The 18,138-nt window shown below is 41.8% G+C and overlaps 2 protein-coding genes across 14 annotated transcripts in view; one reads left to right on the top strand and one right to left on the bottom strand.

Moving 5' to 3' along the window:
- LOC145963440 (CUGBP Elav-like family member 4) overlaps positions 1-18,138 on the top strand; it is a 243,681-nt gene that overhangs the window by 161,892 nt on the left and 63,651 nt on the right. For 7 of the 11 annotated variants that reach the window (XM_083085393.1, XM_083085399.1, XM_083085392.1 and 4 more), the window contains exon 3: positions 4,670-4,795. The exons of 2 other annotated variants lie outside the window; for them this stretch is intronic. In XM_083085393.1, the coding sequence (XP_082941519.1) occupies positions 4,670-4,795 (126 nt within the window). Of the gene's footprint in view, positions 1-1,875; positions 1,948-1,995; positions 2,687-4,669; positions 4,796-18,138 lie in introns of those variants that run through there. 2 more of the 11 variants (XM_083085395.1, XM_083085396.1) reach the window with 2 other exon arrangements.
- LOC145963447 (uncharacterized) overlaps positions 1-18,138 on the bottom strand; it is a 443,557-nt gene that overhangs the window by 413,742 nt on the left and 11,677 nt on the right. The gene's annotated exons all lie outside the window — the stretch shown is intronic.

Below are 18,138 nucleotides of genomic sequence, written 5' to 3'. Positions count from 1 at the left end.
TTCTTTTCAATTTTCAATATTATAGATTTCTCTTTCTCATTTTCGATGTCTTATTATAGTTTTATAGACATTATAATCCGATATCTTCACAGAAATATCGAAAATTTTTGATTTCAGAATTAGAAATTTAAATAGAATTTTTTTTAATTATTTCTCTTAGAAGTTTAATCCTAATTTTAATATTTTGAAAAATATATTAGCAACAGATATTACGAAAAAATCATTCTTTTAAATACGTATCAATTTATTCATTATTGTTTAAACTTGCGACGTACATATCGACATACAATAATTCAACAATAATTCAACAAAATTTTCATTCGATAAATTCACAGCTATCTAGAAGAATATATTTGTTATCACCAATAAAACGAATGCGGTTTGAATGTCATCTACGTCGCGTCGTGTTCAACAAAACGCTCGCTTTGTTCTCTCATCGTCCAGCGGGAAGATAATTTCCCGAGAGTTAATTCCTCTTTCGCTTCCGCTCGGAAAGTTGAAGGAAAGAGAACACGAAGGGCGCGTTAACACTTAGCTCCGGCGACAAAGGTCCAATTCTTGGTCCCCACGGTATCCTGGCGCGACAATAGGAGCGAACTCCCAGCGAAAAGTACCCGGGGCTAAGGATAGACGAGATATTCCCCGACGAGGAAAGCGGTGAGGCGCTGATACGCCGAAGGGAACCAAGGCGAATGTTAGGCGGGGGCGAGGATTGCCAAGAGGGAGGGACAGGGAGGAAGAATCTGCGGAAAGCGGGGATGCAACGAGGCTGCAAGTCAGGCGAGAATCTAATTTCCCGAGACAAATCCTTAAATGTGCCTCAGAGCCCGACTATAAGGCGCGAGTCGAGGCATCTCTCGGAATGAGCTCGCGTCTAGCATCCGCGACAACGACCTTTAACTCGACTCGCCAATTTTGCGTCTCCAGAACCTCCTCTCCTCTCCTCGCGAAACGCGTCATTAAGCTCATTCACGCGGGAAATGCGGTGGATCGAAAACGGAGCGTCGCTGGGAACGTAGTCGCGATCTAAGCGGAAAAACATAAACTCCATCTGAATATCTTTCGCTCGAATGTCATGTTTATCTGATGCGTTATAAAGTTGTCGTCTCTTACAATTTAATTTGCCGACGATAAAAACGATCGAATGAACACCTACCCAAAGAAATGTGAAATAGATTCGGCTTCATCGATCATCGAGTTTGCGAGAAATTTCTCAATTAATTAAAATTAACATATTGAATTGTTTATGGAAATAATCTGAATTTTATCATCTCGAATAGCATAATTCAAGTTTCACATCTTGTTACTGATGTTATGTATTGATATTTCGCGATAGTTTAATTCCTGCGATTATTATTGCAATTATTAAACTGATTGCATTATGTCACGATTTAGTATTATATATGAAAATTAGATAATTACAATACCTAATTATATTGCAATTAAACTCAAAAATGTTCAAGCGTGATATTTAACAATAATGAAATAGAATATCCATCCTAATGAGATTTAATTAAATTATATAAATATAATACATAAAATATATATCATTCGATAATAACAATCCATTATAAAATGAATTGGCAATCTCTGCAGGAAAAACGTTTCCAAGCATCGATTCTCTTGCAAATAATTTTCTTATTTTATTGAATTATCATAAATTCTTTTTTATAATCTGATAGGTTGTATCGTAATCATCACTCAGAAGATCCATTCAAAGAAATGTCCTGTACCGTACGCGAAAGAAACACACATCGATATGATCCCCAGTTGGGCGAGTCTAAGATCGAATTGAATCTTGCGAGGATTCATATAGACGACGAATAGTGTATTTTGAGTCCAATGCCATTTCTTTGTTTCTGTTCTGTATTCCAGAGTGCATGATGGACGACGGGAGCGCCAGTGCCATCTTCTGGAAGTAGGAGGCACCGGTGGCGGCCGCTGAAGGTAACTTCGACTTCCAGGAGATAGCTAGCTTCCTTCCAGTACCTCTATTCTTCTTCTCCGCAAATCGGCAGAAAGAGAACTTCCTCCCCCCTTCGATGAAAAGAGATGAAAACAGAATAAATAAGGAAAAAGAAACGGGTCCATTTATACCAAGCCCGCTCCTCCCGATCACGCCTGATCACCGCTGATTCAGCCAGCACAGCTCGCCGCAAAGTCCATTTTGCTGCTTGCTAGTGTTTGAACTACCAAACTCCAGCATTCCCTCAGAACCACTATCCCTTAGCCCGACTTAGTGCGGTCGATATACATATCCATTTTTTTAAGAGGAGGCTAAATTTGCACAAAGTGCACGTCCAAATGTGTGTGCTCGTCCAAATTCTCTCGCAAAACGTTTCGAATTGGCTCGAAGTTTTCGACACACACGCGCGATTCATTAGGACTCCTGTATACTGATCATACGCTCAGAATGTAGGAATCGAATGCCCGTGAATCTCTTAATTGGCTCGAACAATTGGCTCCAAAGATTGGCTCGTACAACCTCGAAACTGTCAAAAATCTCTTCGCAAAATTCTCGAGATACTCCGAGTTGAAAATTCAATCGTGATGATTCGCTCCTCCGAACGCGTTTATCTGTGCCGTGAGAATGATTGCTAATGGGCTCCTCTGAATCAGTCTTGCCCTACCCCTGCTCATCCGTTTCTCATCCGGCACGATACGCATCGTTTTACGCATACAGAAGGTATTATAGACAATGTTGTGCGTACCCACGTGCGTGACTGAAACCTGTAGCCGTAAACCTGTCGTTCGTGTTTTTTTGCTCTGTTTATTGCGCACCGCCGTTACATCACACTATAGAAGCTTCGTTAAGACGAGGCGTGCGTGGGGTGGACGCTCTTGGAATTCTACAGATTGGCATCTCTCTCGAAAGATGCAGAATACAGATGAGAGAATCGCGATCTTAGAGCGTCGACCGATCGTACAACAGCAAACGACCCCTTTGCTCTAAAGTGCCGAATATATTGTACGTTTCTAAATCCAAAGTTCCATCGTCTTATTTCCCGAAACCCCGCCCCGTCTGACTTAATATTTATATTCGTGTCGACGACCATCTTGATTATACATATGTTTTATATACATATATATATATATATATATATATATATATAACATATGTATAATTATATAATAGTGGCTCGTTCGTTGGATGTGTTGTCTCGTTCGTTATCGATGTGTTTTTATCATCTCTGTACATATTTTCTGATTATGATGTGAGCTACATTTATCTTATTGTATTACTTAGATTTGATTCTATATATATGACAATTTATGATATATATCCCTATTTTTCTTGACAATTACACACAAATAAATACCCTTTTACCTGCTATATTTAACCGTTCCTAGTTCATTCGAATCCATTTTTCCGTATTATCCTACTGATTGTGAATCTCGCACAGCCATAATCATGTTTTCGATATTACGTGGGGATACACATACATATACACGCTAAGACACATCCAATGCAGATATTTCTAAATAAATCTATGCTAATAGTCTATCAAAATTTAATTTGTAACGTAATTAATTTGTGTAATTACTTTACTAGGATAAATATAACTTCTACATTAAAAATACTTTTTTGAAGAAAAATTATTAAGAAAAAAGATCTTTTATCAAACAATTGTAAATACGCTGCATACATCGAAAAAATTGAGGGATTACGAAAAATTCTTAATCAAAATTAAATATCATACGCCATACGATTTAATTGTATTTTAAGCTGAAAAAAGATCTCACGTGGTTTTTACCCATTATTTCTCATTCAATTTTCCGCAAAAACTTAGAAATAGCTGCAAAATATAGTATAAGTATTCATTGTTAAACTTTATGTGACGGTGATCCATTTCGAGAATATATATTACACTGCCTGTTCGTGAGACAACTAGAGAGATTTAGCGAAATCAGATTTGTGTCTAAGATAATCAGGAGAACATTCGACGCGGATCACCGTCGGGAATATCAGCCAGAATTGGATCGCTTAATATCCCACCTGATTTTATCGCGCGATCCTGTTTCTCATTCGTTTTTTTCGGCTTTGGTATAGGTCGTAGATAAACATTGATTAGATTATTTTTCTCTCTGTTATATTATAATTTCCGTTTCCATTTTCCCTTTAAAATATTGTTTCCGCTGTTACATATGTATGTTACATTGTTATCGGTTATGATAATTGTTTCCGTTGTTGTTCTCGGTTACTTCTGTCGCACAGAAAAAAAAACATAGATATAACTCGTACATGCATCACCCATACACACATACACTTGCGCGGTTCCCAGTGCTGTTTAGATGTATACATTGACGTAATGACGGGTGTAACTGTGCGCGTCTCGAAGATACCATACGCGTGCACATACAATATGTTACGTTTTTATATACATATACATATGTTCATATATACATATATATGTACATATAACGATATATATATATATATATATATATATATATATATATATATATATATGTACATACCCTAACCTCCTTCCCTTTAGGATGGTGGATGCTGGTGTAACCGTGTAATTTTGTCGTTCTCGGTGTTAGCCGCAAGATCTTCTCTTTAACGCCTATATACGCTTGGCCTGCGCACAGAACTAACTAACGCTGTTCTTTCTTTTTTTTCTCTGTTCCCTCTATTTCACAACGCGCCATCATCGAACTGCAGACAGAAAGCTGTTCGTTGGTATGCTAAGCAAGCAACAAACTGAAGACGATGTCCGACAGTTATTCACTGCCTTCGGCACAATAGAGGAGTGTACCATTCTCCGTGGACCCGACGGAAGCAGCAGAGGTGAGTATTAATTTGCAGCTTTTTATATTAATATTTTAATAATTTAATTATATTATTGCACGATAGTAATCACATATATATAGACATAATAAATAAATTAGATAAACTTTGTGGATAAACTTTGAGCTCTCTCTTCTTTGAGATAAATAATATCGAAATATATGATTTTTTTTTTAATACCATCTTTTTATTTTAATTTCATATTTGGTTGACATTTGGAAAGAAAATTAGGTAATAGATAATAAAAAATGCGTGACGATCGTAAATATTGCGACTAACAATTCGTTACGTCATAAAAAGTTAAAAGATCGCTGAGATAAAGGAATTTAAAAATAGCGTGCTTCAGAGTCTCTAAGGGATTAAGAACGAAAACCATATCCTCTCTAGAGCTAAGTGTACCGTAACGTGGTGCACGTATATTTTTATGTCGTGGGATAAAAGCATAGGCGCATTGTCCATAAAAATACGGGCATCTGTGCAATTTTTAGCCGCAGGGCGGGATATTCGCGTCCCTCTTTATTGCGCAATCGTTTTACGTCTTCACCACGCATTACTTTTTCCACTCGATTTTCGTGCAGTTTTAATCCAAGAAAAATCAACCTGCGAATATAACAATCTAACGCAAAACCTTGCAACTTCAACGCTACTTCAACTTCTCGTGAACGCGTAAAAGCGAATTTTATGGTACAGAAATGTACGGGTGCTTACTGAATTTTTGAATGATTCCTTAATGTTCAACTTTAAATCGCAGCAAAAATTTGTTAAAATAAAGTTACTTTGCATTAAATAAGAAATCGAGATTAAGTTTTAAAAGCTTTTATATCTTTATCGTAAAAAAACTACTGCTATCTTGATATTTTACTGTAGAAAAATCAATTTTAAGATAGTCAAGGAAATAAGAAATAGCGTAATCTGAGAGAGACACGTATATTTTGTACGCCAGTATTTGAGAAAGCCGCGAAATTCATAATCCGCATAATCTTTTCATCGAACGATTAAGCGAGCAAAGGGACTTTTCCGGGGCACCTAGTTTCCAAAGAAGTGGAGACGAACGGACTTCGCAAAATTAATCACGAGATGAAGCAGCAAAAGAGAAGGAGAGCGGTTATCTCAAAGAAAAGAAAGCAATTGCCCCGGCCTGAGGCATTACGAGACGGGAAAAAAGAGATAGAAGCTCGCCACTCATCTCAACCTTTGGCGATGATGCACGATTAAGCCCAGGCGGAAGGATATAATCGCGACGGCATTTGAATATCCGCTCTCGCTGTAAACAGCGCGGAAAGATAGGTGGATAGGGGTGGCGAGGGATGGATGTAATTCGAGCGAGGATAACTGGTGAAATGGCGGACGAAAAGTGGCTACGGAGCTGTAGTCGGACGAGGCGGCGAGAGCAATAATTTCCGCTGGACGAGACGGCGAAATTTAAATATTTTTATTCAAGAGTGAAGACCTCGCGATGCGTCGGCAAGCAACGAGGAGGTAGCAACGAGCTACGAAGGAAGCGATCGAAGAAAATGGAAAAGCAAGACATACCGGCGAAAAGGCAGAAAAGAAGGGCGAGAGAAAAGCAGAGGAAAGAACGAGAGAGCGGAAAAGATAGGACAAACCGAAGGACCGGGAGAAATAAGGAAACGGGAGGGCGCGGGTAGGCAGGCGCGAATGTAATTAAATTCCACTTTGAAGTGAAACTCACTTTCAGCAGTTAATAAGATTTTGATTCGCAGTCGGTGACGTAACGCAGCACGTTCATCGTCTTTGGCAGGTAGGCGCTGCTCGTTCGCGATGATGAAGGTAGTACGGGGGGGGAAGAGCGGCGCCAAGGGTGGCAGTCGCGGAGGGAGGCGCCGGAGAGAAGGAACGGAAGTAGTACGCGAGAGAAGAGCTTTACAATGTGCGAAGTCTGTGTTCCTTTGCTTCTAGCAAAGACCAAACCTTTCCCCGCCTTTCCCGGCCTTCCCTGTCTTCCCGTCGCGTCGGAGCTCGAGGTTCTTTGTCGAAAGCCCCAGGACGACGATGTTGCGCCAGCTTTCCGAGCTCTTTAATTAAAATTACGCGAGCGCTCGCAGTACGACAGTTTCCAACCGGTAGTCGGTTTATCACGTGGAATGCATTCGCGATTACTCGCCGAGAATTTCAGGTATGTCGTTCCGACGATTACAATATCTTTGACGAAATGAAGCACGCGAGGTCTGAAATGCAATCTCGAGCTTAATCTCCGCCTCGCGAAGTTGACCTTTCGACGTGGGGCACAGTCGATCGAGGACGACCATCGCGAGATTACCGCACATGCGGTTGTTTCCACTTCTCCGAACGAGAGAGCGTTCCAATTCCATCCCCGCACTGGCGCTTAGAGCGCGAATCTTCCACGAGGTAATCCCACCGCAGCCCCGACCGCGACATTCGTCCTTGGACGTTGGTATCAGAACGAAGTTATCCGGCGGGGATGGATGTGCCTGCCGCAGGAAGAGCCTGATCGCTTATTCCGCCGCGGCACATCCCACGGCCCCGGTCTCATCCCAGCAGAAACTTTCCCAACACGCTTCATCACCGCTCGCCGAGCCTCGGTCGAGTTTCATAACTAGCTAATCCGACCCGTAATAGAGAGATCAGGAAGAGCTCCGCAGAGCGCGGCCGTATATATATACACCTATATATATGTATTATATATATATACAATATTGCCATGTTGTTGCGAATCTACCACCAACGCGGCACCGAAATTACAGCGGGGAGGATATCATTTCGCTAACTCTTATTCTGGCATCATCCGTCAGTAAAGCACAGGGATCAGTTATGTGTCGGGAGTGTTAACGTACGCGGCAAGAATATCCTGTCGACTCGCGTCGATTTCGTCATCCATGCGACTCCCCGATGAGTTACGACGCTTAAAAGTTATCGACGAACCCCTCGTTTCTGCCCCTGCTACTCTCAACTTAACTTTTCTTATCGTATGTTATCACCTATCTCGAAAGATTTTTCGGTAATGACGAGCTTAAGAAAGAAACGCGAATCGTTCTCAAAGAGACGCAATATCGGTCGTCATCATTGTCAAAACGACGTATCGCATCGTCTCTCTTTCTCTCTCTCTCATTCGTAGTCTTCTCTTAAAACCTCCGTTCTGCCTCCGTGCCGTCTCCCAGGGGAGAGAGGAGAACGTCGGAGCTCTTCGTCCAATTATTTTTCCCTCGCTTCGAAACATTTCAACGCCACTTCAACGAACGAACTCGTTCTATTCTCGTTGCCGCGCAACCCTCCGCTCGGAACCGCGTCACTTCTTCCCCGAGTTCTCTCTCCCGTCCCCTGTCAGCATTGCACCCTCCCCGGCCTCCTCCTAACTCGCTGGGTGCGCGATCCCAACTTGGGGCAACCCCTCGACGCGGACGACGAGTTCGCATTATTTCAATTGCGCGAACGGCAATAATTCACCGCGCGCTAAGAAGATTATAAAATGTTTATGAATAATGGAACGAAGTATTATTCGGGCCCTTTTATGTATCGCACAGGCGTGGGAGTGGTGCGCTCGTCGAGAGTTAGCACCGCCGCGGAAGTACCTTCTTCTACCGAGTAGCGACCGAGCCGCGTGTATCTCGTCTGTATACGCTACGATTGCGCAACCGGGTGCCGTGAGCGCGATACGATTATTCAAACCGGAGAAACAATTCCGTGCATTAAGTCGTAATAACATTGCGCCGGTATTCCCGATCCTCTTTTGTCGCTGGCACTCGCGAAACGCGGTATGCGGTACTAGAAGCCCCGGCCGCGCTAACTATCGGATAGCATTATGTAACATTTAACCCCCTCAGGCAAAGAGAGACGAGTACAATAGATCATGAGTTTGCGAGTTACTGCGCGAACAATGCAATTACCAGAAACATTATATCGTGCGCTTCAGGATCTTACCTTAAGGGATGCGCGCGGATGCTAATTTATTCGGTTTTAACACCAAAGTGCATATTAATATAACATCTGTCATGTTATTGCAAACTTGAAGCTTTCGATGCGCCGCAACAAACATATTCAATTACAAGTTTTGCACGAGTAAATGAGTTTTGATCGACTAGCAAGAACGGGTAAAATTTCTAAAATCAATAGATCGTCAAATTCTTTGCGTCCATATATTCTCGAAAAAATGATACATTAGTGTTTTCATTAAGTGAGTAGGAAAGTGCATTTTATTAAATATAAACGAGTTTAAAAGCAGCTCTTTGATTGTTTTCTCAGCACGTTACGTCAGTGCGTTTAATCGTCAGTCAGCACCCTTTAAATTGTCATTTCGATTCGCCGGTTATGTAACACCAGCAGCGCGGCTACATCACCAACTCACGTACTCGCGCGAAATCATTTCCGATCATTTTCGATGGAGCCTCGTTTTTGACTGCGCGACGTAAAGAGATTGCAATGGCCGCGTTAACAATATTGCTGACGGGAAATATGACGAATCAATAATTTCCTCAGCCTAGCATTTTATGATGGGGCATTAAACGAGCGATGGTTATCGACGATTAATCGTTCGCCTGTCACTTGCACCGGCGCGTCCGCGCTCGGTATGTATCGTACCTTAATACGCACGCGGACAATTTGCGACCTTTATCTTCGACACGCGCACACGGGGAAAGCGCACACCTCCATTATTACAGGCACGGCATACACTGTCGCGGATTATGTCGGGAAAAATACTATTATTACTGGAATACACTCTCATTATCGCCAAGCTATAAACTTGTCCGTTCTCATTATCCTCCAGGACCGTGGAGTTATCAAGCGTAAATCCATTAATGATTCCACTTATCGCGATGCAAATTGTAAAGTACAAACATGGCGCTTCCCTATCATAATTTCAATGAGATAAACTGTCAACGGAGCGAATATTAAATTTCGCGCATAAAAGAATCGAAAATGGCTAATTATATATGTTTCTGAGATTCGATATCGCGATGACCGATATCCTATCATATTTATAATGAAAACCACCTGCTTCTTTATATATACATCGCCGCCACTTCCTAGCGCCAACACTACTAGCGTTATACTCGTGAAGGAGAGTGGTCTCGGGTAGAAGCTCTCAATATGTCCGACCTAATCCTCTCCCGGAGGACCCGGCGTCCCCTCTCGCGCTTTACTTTGCAATACGTACAAACATTTCGAGCCCAGCTGCGCCACGGGATTTAGAAGCTGAGCGATTAATAAATGCTCCGTACGACGAGCTGGCACCAGGACTCCCCGACAGCCACTCGACGAGGAGGCTGCCCGTGATTTACCGTCCGGACTCGCGTGTCTGCATCCAAGCCCCTACCGCTTCGTCTGGATTTTCGGTGATTTCGCGGCATCGTTATGATTTAGTGCCATGCCCCGCTTGAAACATCGGTGACGATCAGTCTTCCTCTTTCAACGTTCGTAAACTTGGGCAACGTAAGATGTCGAAGCGATTGACGGATAAATAAGTCATGTTATGAAAATTACAACTTGCGTGCACACGGTTGTGCACTTTAAAAAAATATCTCGCTGTTTTTCGTTACTTTAATAAATCTTACATCTGTATTATACGTATTATTTTACGCTTGTGATTTTTGTATTATTATAAATATTGATATCGTATTTCGGATTCGAGGCATACAATTTTAAAATTCACTTATTGCTTTATCCATCATCGAAACGTGTATTTTTAACATGTGTATTACTTCCTTTAATATTATTTTATCTTTTAAAAAATATTTTCCGATCGTTATACATATCTCTATAACAAGGAAGCAGTTGTTTTCAGTAAATTTTTCAATATTTTATTTTAAAAATAAAACGTAGATTTAAAAAAAACGGCCATTTACAACCGCAATATCGATATTATAGATAGTATTTTGAAGAATTATTTTGATTTACTGGATATGCATGTTCGAAATAAACAGCGTCGTAATCAATCATCGTCGTCTGAGAAGAAGTAAATCCGCACGCCGACTGTATGATATATTTAATACATTGGGAGTTTCGACATTCGACTCTGACCTCGGCAGCGCGCCAAAATCTCGCGTACGAACATTGGGAGTGAATCGGGAATGGCGGGAGCGATGATATAAATAACGACTCGCGTGACTGATAGATTTATTTAAGTCGCGCGTTATATCACGGACTTTTCATTGAGGGATCGTCAAACTAGATCTCGCACCCCCTGGTCACGCGAGGCGTGCGGAGCGCGATAAAGATCCGAACCACGTCAGCCGAACCGCTCCCTTCGGTTGCACCCCCCACTTTGTCAAATCCAACAAGAGCAAGATTAAACGGATCCTTCGGAAAATATATAAGCAATGCTATAGGATATCTCTTCGAGTATATGCTATTACATCGATAAACTAATTTTACTCTCTCATTAATATCGAGAAAGCTTTTAGAGCGACATAGAAATCATCCCATAAAATAATATATAATAAATTTTAAACAATCAGTACTTTTAAAAACATTCAATTTATAAGGTTTATAGAAAATTTAAATTTTTCTGAATAAATGCTGCAATATTTATATTTAACTATAAATATATGTCATTAAAAATTCAAGAGAACGATTCTTCTTCGATATGACTAATTATGTTTGCTTAAAGATTAAAAAGATAGTAAAGTCCCCTGGTTACACGAATTATGCGATTTCCGAACTATTGTTCGCGATTTTCTTGTCGCTCGATCGCCCTGATACGACACATTCTATTATAAGATTATAAGCAATGCCAGGAAGGAATGTATCTTTGTTGATGTCGCCTGAAGTAGCATCAGGCGCCATTGTGCGCATCGAGATTTATCGTCTTTATATTAATGCGATTACTGTCCCGCTTCTCACGGAAAGCCACAGGAAGCTTACGCTGGACGTCGTAACATCCTCGCGGTCGCCTCGCGCGCAGCTCCTTACTCACCCGACATCGCGTCAATATCCAGCGGTATTACATGTAGTAGGAGCCTTCTTCGTCAATATCCGCGAGCTTTTCACTCGACGTGGCTCGCAGAAATGACAGGGGGAGGAAAGGCGTGAGAGAGCATACCTTAGTCCCCTTCTGTTAGCCTCCATACGACGGCTTTTGCCCGTCAACCGTAAATACACCATATTGCCCATAAACCTTCGCATTCGTGCATTACCCATCCCGATTCGTCCCTCCAGCAGCAACAGCAGCTCATCGCTGTATTATCGAATAACCGGTGGTGGGCGGCTTAACAGGTCGCTCTAAAGCAGCATGTCCTTCTTCTCTCTCATTCCCTGCGCGATTTCGCGTTTCGAAATTATTTTTGAAAACTGCTCGCGAGTACGCGGCTCGACTATTTATCTGTCATAAATCTCTCGATTTACGATGATCCGGGCATCGGTGCCCATTCGTCGATGATTACAAAATGTCATACGTCTATTATATAGATTTGCAATGATAATATATTGAACAGATATTGCGCCGCGAAATAATCCCGCCGCAAGTTATCGTTGCATGTTTATGGGATTTCCATCAAATTTACGATGTTGTATATCGGACGTAGAAGTCGTTCGACGCGTTCGAAACTGAGTTCGATTCGAATATTTTTAAGATTTCTACAATGCTCGGCAACGACATTCTTCATTATTGATTTGTGTAAAATATATCAATGTGTTAACGGGCAGAATATGATGATTCATCGTGTTATAAATTTATATGAGGTAAATAATATTAACATACAAAGATTTAATAACAATTATAGTTGTATCGTAAAATACGAGATGGTGAGAGCAAATTGTGACATAATTCTAATGACAGAGATAAAGACGGTCTTAACGTTAAATCTCTTTTAAAATTGGTATAACAGTATTATTAATAATAATAACTGTCATACTCCACGAGAGTCTGGGAAGCCGTTAAGGAGAAAACGACATTTTCGTGGCTTTACAGACCGTATTACAAGATCACGTGTCGTAAAACAACGTTGGAAATTTAATAATCCATTACTGACCTCGTCGCCCTCGTGATTATCGACATTGCGTCAAACACGGCCGCTTGTAATCGTAATCGCGAGTTTTGTAAAACGAGTCTCTACGTTTATATTCATTGACACCGTTTGCTTTTATCACAATATCGATAATGCGCCGCTTGCACGACACGTAATTACAATCGGCGTTGTCGGTAATGCTACTGCTGCTGCTGCTGCTGCTGCTGCTGTTGTTATAGTTATTGCTATGCTGTCAAACGCGATGGTTTGTCGTACGAAGCAAAAATACCGAAAGAAGACGATAGTCTCGCATGCGATTCTACCTTTTTCTATTTTTCGCTTCTTTTATCCGATCTCACCCACCGCACGATTTGTGACTTCTCGTTTGTACATAACTGCGTTGTAGTCTTTTCGACGATCCGCGACACAGCAATATCATAGCTTGTATTCTGTCGCCTGAACATTTTATGTGTCATTCGATTCTTTCGATTTATGATCGTTCTTACGTTAACACCTTTTGCCGGATAAGTAAAAAATAAAATAAATTTTCCCACTGGCGACATGTACGAATATATGTATGTATACGTGTATAAAAGGTTTTAATTATTTTTAGATGGAGAACAATTATGATTGATTAATATTTGATAATATCGATAAATTCCGAGATATAAGATTTCTTTCGTATTGTTCGAGATACGATATCAGGTGCAAATTCTAAAAATATGCGTTACCGATATCCTTAATCTTTCCTTATTTAGCACTTGACTATCGACTATTTGCAATCAACGTATTTGTCAAAGCGATTGATTAGAAACATTCCTAACAACGTTCTGCCGAAATCACACAATACATGATTATAGGATAGTCTTTTTCCTAACGATCTCAGGCGCATCTCGCATTTTTACGCGATCGTAATCGCATCGTAGGGGCTCTTTTTCAAGATTTTTACAAGAGCCTCTTTTCTGCGAAAGAAGAGGGAGGGGGGAGAGAGAAGGTTGGGAATTCATAATGCGACACACGCACGCACATGGCACTAGAAATTTAATAATCCATCTCGTATCCTTCGCGTGTCGCAAAACGTGACCGTCGGTGGATGGCATATACAACGACCACACGTCGTAATCGTAACGAGGAATTTTACAGAACGCTCCTCTCTCTTTCTCTCGCACCCTCTACCGACCGGTTTACATCGCCGTCCCCCTCGTTCCTATCCCCCTCCCGCTCGCTTCCCGCGCGCTCCAAAGCACCCTCCCATTGCGGCCGATGCGCGCCCGATCTACCAACCCTCGCTGTAATGCAGTATGAAACTCGTAACGACGAGTCAGCCTATGTTTCTCACGTAATGGAAATACCGCTGCTTATCCGCGCGTTAAACGATTCAACTACGGCTGGGTACATTACGTGCATCATTACGCTCATGGCGGCGGGGATATACGGGCGAAAGGGGGGGGGGAGGGGAAGGCTCTTCTTTTTTCCCTTTCTTTTTTCGTTTGCCGCCACCGACGCGTTCGCGTTATTATCGACAGGTGAAGAGGCGATAGATGAAGGACCTCTCGTAGGCCCGACGGAAACGATCTTTGTAATGGCTTATAACCGTCGTTATCCCGGGATTATCGTCTTGCTCGACATCTAGGATTAACGATCATACCAGATGACGCGTGAAGTAGCACGTTGCCAATGTGGTGTGATTCGATACGGCGGATAATCAAACGGAATTCGTACGCTTTGCACGTGTTAGTATTAATTTTGTATCGGGAAATTAGGTCGCAGTACGTATAAAAAAAATTTAATCAAGAGTTCATATTTATTTATCGTGTTCTCTGTTTTTCATAAGTAAACTTCCATAAAAAGTATACCTAAATGCATATAATAAATGTTAAATTATAAAAATCATCTTCAATGAAAGATAAGTAAAAAAGATACGAGGGGGGGGAGGGGGTTATGTACATAATATAAACGCACATTTTTATGTTTGCAATTACATCATGTCACGTAGTTAATTAACAGTTAAAAGTGCAATTATCTAAAATCCTTTTATTCCAGTACATACTATTAGCGTACGAGATCCACGTTATACCGCAGATAAAAAGAAATCTCGCGCAATCTGCAAAATCGTTACGACTCGACGGCACTAACACTTTTATTGGCTCGCGTGAAAAAGGGCATTACAACCATTTCGACGTTACACAATTTTTTTTACACTCCTCCAGCGTGTACAGTCGAATCACACAACCGTTGGCGGTTTCGCCGATCACCAATCAGCTATTACCGACACAAATCTCGCGTACCGCTCGCGCACGCACACGCGTATAAGCAGGCGTATTGAAACAAACGCCATCGCGCGTAGGGAAAAGCCGAGTCGTCCGGATGATCAAACAGACGGAATTACTACGTACAAATCGTAGGACGCGGATGATTGGATTACTGCGCGTTTGGAAGAGGGTGGTGGCGGCGAGAGAGAGAGAGAGAGAGGAGAGAGAGAGAGAGAGGCACGGTCGAACGGGAGTAAGGGGTTGAAATGGTAACGTACAGGTAACGCCGATTGCCGGTTGTAGCTGAAATCGTGCACGCGTGTACGTATGACGCATGTACGTGCGTGCGCGCGCACGTGTTACGCTACGTCGCGTAGTGCGTTTCGTAAATGCACGTTAATCCGCCTACCGAGTACATTTGCGGCAGCGGCGGCGGTCCCCGCCCCCATCGAACCATCGAATTTTCGTTTCCTCCGCCAGGATTCTCTGTGTATACGCGTGTATATGTTTGCCATTCCAACGAGAAAGCGCGCATACATTGTATATTTGCCTGTGATGCACACACATATACACACACAGGCGCACGCACGTGTGCGTCGCTTGTATGTGCGTATCGACCGACTCGTCGCGACGGCGGAGCCTTGGAGCGATTTTAACTTTTACGTTGAGAGAGAGAACTTTACGTTGTGTTTACGGTGGCCGCCGACGAGACCTCGCCGACGAACCGAAGGGCGGGTCGCGCGTAAAGTAAATTTATTATCGCGGACGTGCGCGAGGTTCTACGTCAAGAAAACACACCATACGAAGAGCGTCCCGAAAGTAGCTGCGCTACTTTCGGTTTCGTTGTCCATGCCGAAATCGGTCGAATTAGCATTCGCGTGCACTCGTCCCTCGTGTCACGGAGAATGAGGGGGGTCGAGAGAGATACGTATCTCGCTGCTGCGTGTGCGATCGCACGTGTGACGCGTGGCCGCGTGCACATGCGCTCGCATGCATTTCACATACGATAAAGCCCGATCCCGTAATCCCCCGAAGCTCGCAATAATTATAAAACTACAGGCGACAGTAGGCCGAGGGACCCTCGAATCGAGTCAGCTCTGAAATCGCTGCCGCAGACGTTCGCGATTTATCCCCCTTTTTTAAAGCCGCTCATTTTTCGCGCGCTCTTCTTATTTTTCTATATATTCCTCTTAAATCTTTGTCTTTCTTCAATTATTTTATATAATGCGTTTTCTACATGAAGCAGTTTAAAATCCAATTTCTCAAATAGCATCGCATACTCGCTCTTCAATTGCGACATTTGTGTAGTTTTCAGAATTACTAATTTCATCGGATAAAATTCTTTTTAAATTATATCTGATAAAAACGAACTTACTTTCATAATTAAAAAAAACGACTGCACAAACCGAGTGGAGCGATTAATTTCCCGTTTGGTAGTATTTGATGTTTCCTCTCTATTTACACGCAAAAATACGTGCTTCCGATTACTCGATTCGCGTTCTTCGATTCGAGTCAACAATGATCTTTAATCGCGCATCGCGAATACGACGAGCCAACGTCGGTGGGTACCGAATGTTTGCTCGAAAAAGCAAAGAATAAATCGAGGGGCGAATTTGCCAGCATGCTTCGAAAATAGAGAGACTGCGGCTCTGATAAAATATATCCCGCTTACGCAAATATCATCGACGCGTGTATATATTGACGTCGTCGATCCGAAAATGAAATTGATACGCGACAAGGCGCGCGACGCGACGCGAAACTGATACTCGGGTATTCTTTTCGTAACCTTATCTATCAATCGGAGGGAACATTAAAGCTCGGCATCGGCGTCGTAAAGCCGAGAATGCTCCTTTTTTTTCGCGTTTAACGGCGGGCAACCATCGGAACGGAACGCGCGCCGTGATTCTATTAGGCTGCCCGCGCTTTACGCGCGTCCGGAAATTGTGTTTTTAATTCTCTCCGATAAATCAGCCGTGGCTAAACAAGTATTAACATTCTCGCGCGGCCGGCAGCGAGACCGCGACGACCAGCCCGCGGTTTGTGGTGGATGCGGTTAGTATCGCAGCGCAAAAAAAAGGGGAGAGAAAGAGAGAGACCGCAAATATACGAAAAAAAAAGAACAGAAAGGGGTAACGATGATCGACGGATGGAGAAAGAACGGATCAAAATCGAAAAAAATCCTATAATACGATTAATGGACATTAAATTGAAACGTTCCTTTGGTGCGTTTTCGTGTCGTCTGCTCGAAAAAACGTTTTTCCCGGTTTCTCTGCCTTTTCTGCCATTCCATCTCTTGTCACCCTCTTGTCACTACATACCTGAACAATGTAACAAAGGCATGCCAAAGGGAGAAATCGTATTCACCGCCTACTCTGCAAGAGGGGCAAGTCGAAACGTTGCGCGTCGACAAATTTGATTTGTCTGACGGAGGGTGGGACGATATTATTTCGGGCTAAAGCGTGAGCGAAGTGCCTCGAGGGTTGCGATGAAAGATCAATATTCGAAATCTGGGTAATCATACTATCATAGTAATCACAGATCGAAATTGCAGTTTAAATGCGCGCAAAAACAGATATATTCTTTGTAACAATTATTACGATACAGGATCGCGCGAATACAATGCGATACGATTCCTGACTTTTGATGAAACTTCAATATTTACCGACGATGATTACATTCTATATTGTAGCAAATTCTATTTTGTCTTCAAGTTTCTCTCGCATGGCCAAGTTCAAATATTGGACACAGTATATATTTAATAGATATATTTAATAGATGCATTAAAATAATTTGTACAGGAGTGGCTTTTGCACGATTCATAAACGTAAATCGATATCCTAATAAAAAACTATTTCATGAATCATATTTAAGATTGAAAGTTTCGTTTCATGTATCACATCAAGATATTCGCAATTAACGTTTTTTATGCAAAATTAAAATTTATTAAGAATTTTTATTTTTATATTTTTTTAAGTGTACTAAAATCTTGATTTAAAAATTGAGATGAATATAGAGATAATTATATTGGCATAATAATTTTCCAATTTTACGCCTCGTACATTAATCGATGCAATAAAATCGGGGAAGAAGGAGAGCAAATAAATGAAAATCGATGAATAAATTATTTAAGATGTAGCCGTATGGAAAAATTTACAAAGTTATAATTCCT

This window comes from Camponotus vicinus, unplaced genomic scaffold (genome assembly GCF_025532165.1).
Source record: "Camponotus vicinus isolate PSW18456_S1 unplaced genomic scaffold, iyCamVici1.0 SCAF_12, whole genome shotgun sequence".
Taxonomy (NCBI): domain Eukaryota; kingdom Metazoa; phylum Arthropoda; class Insecta; order Hymenoptera; family Formicidae; genus Camponotus; species Camponotus vicinus.
This window is presented reverse-complemented; position numbering and strand designations above follow the sequence as displayed.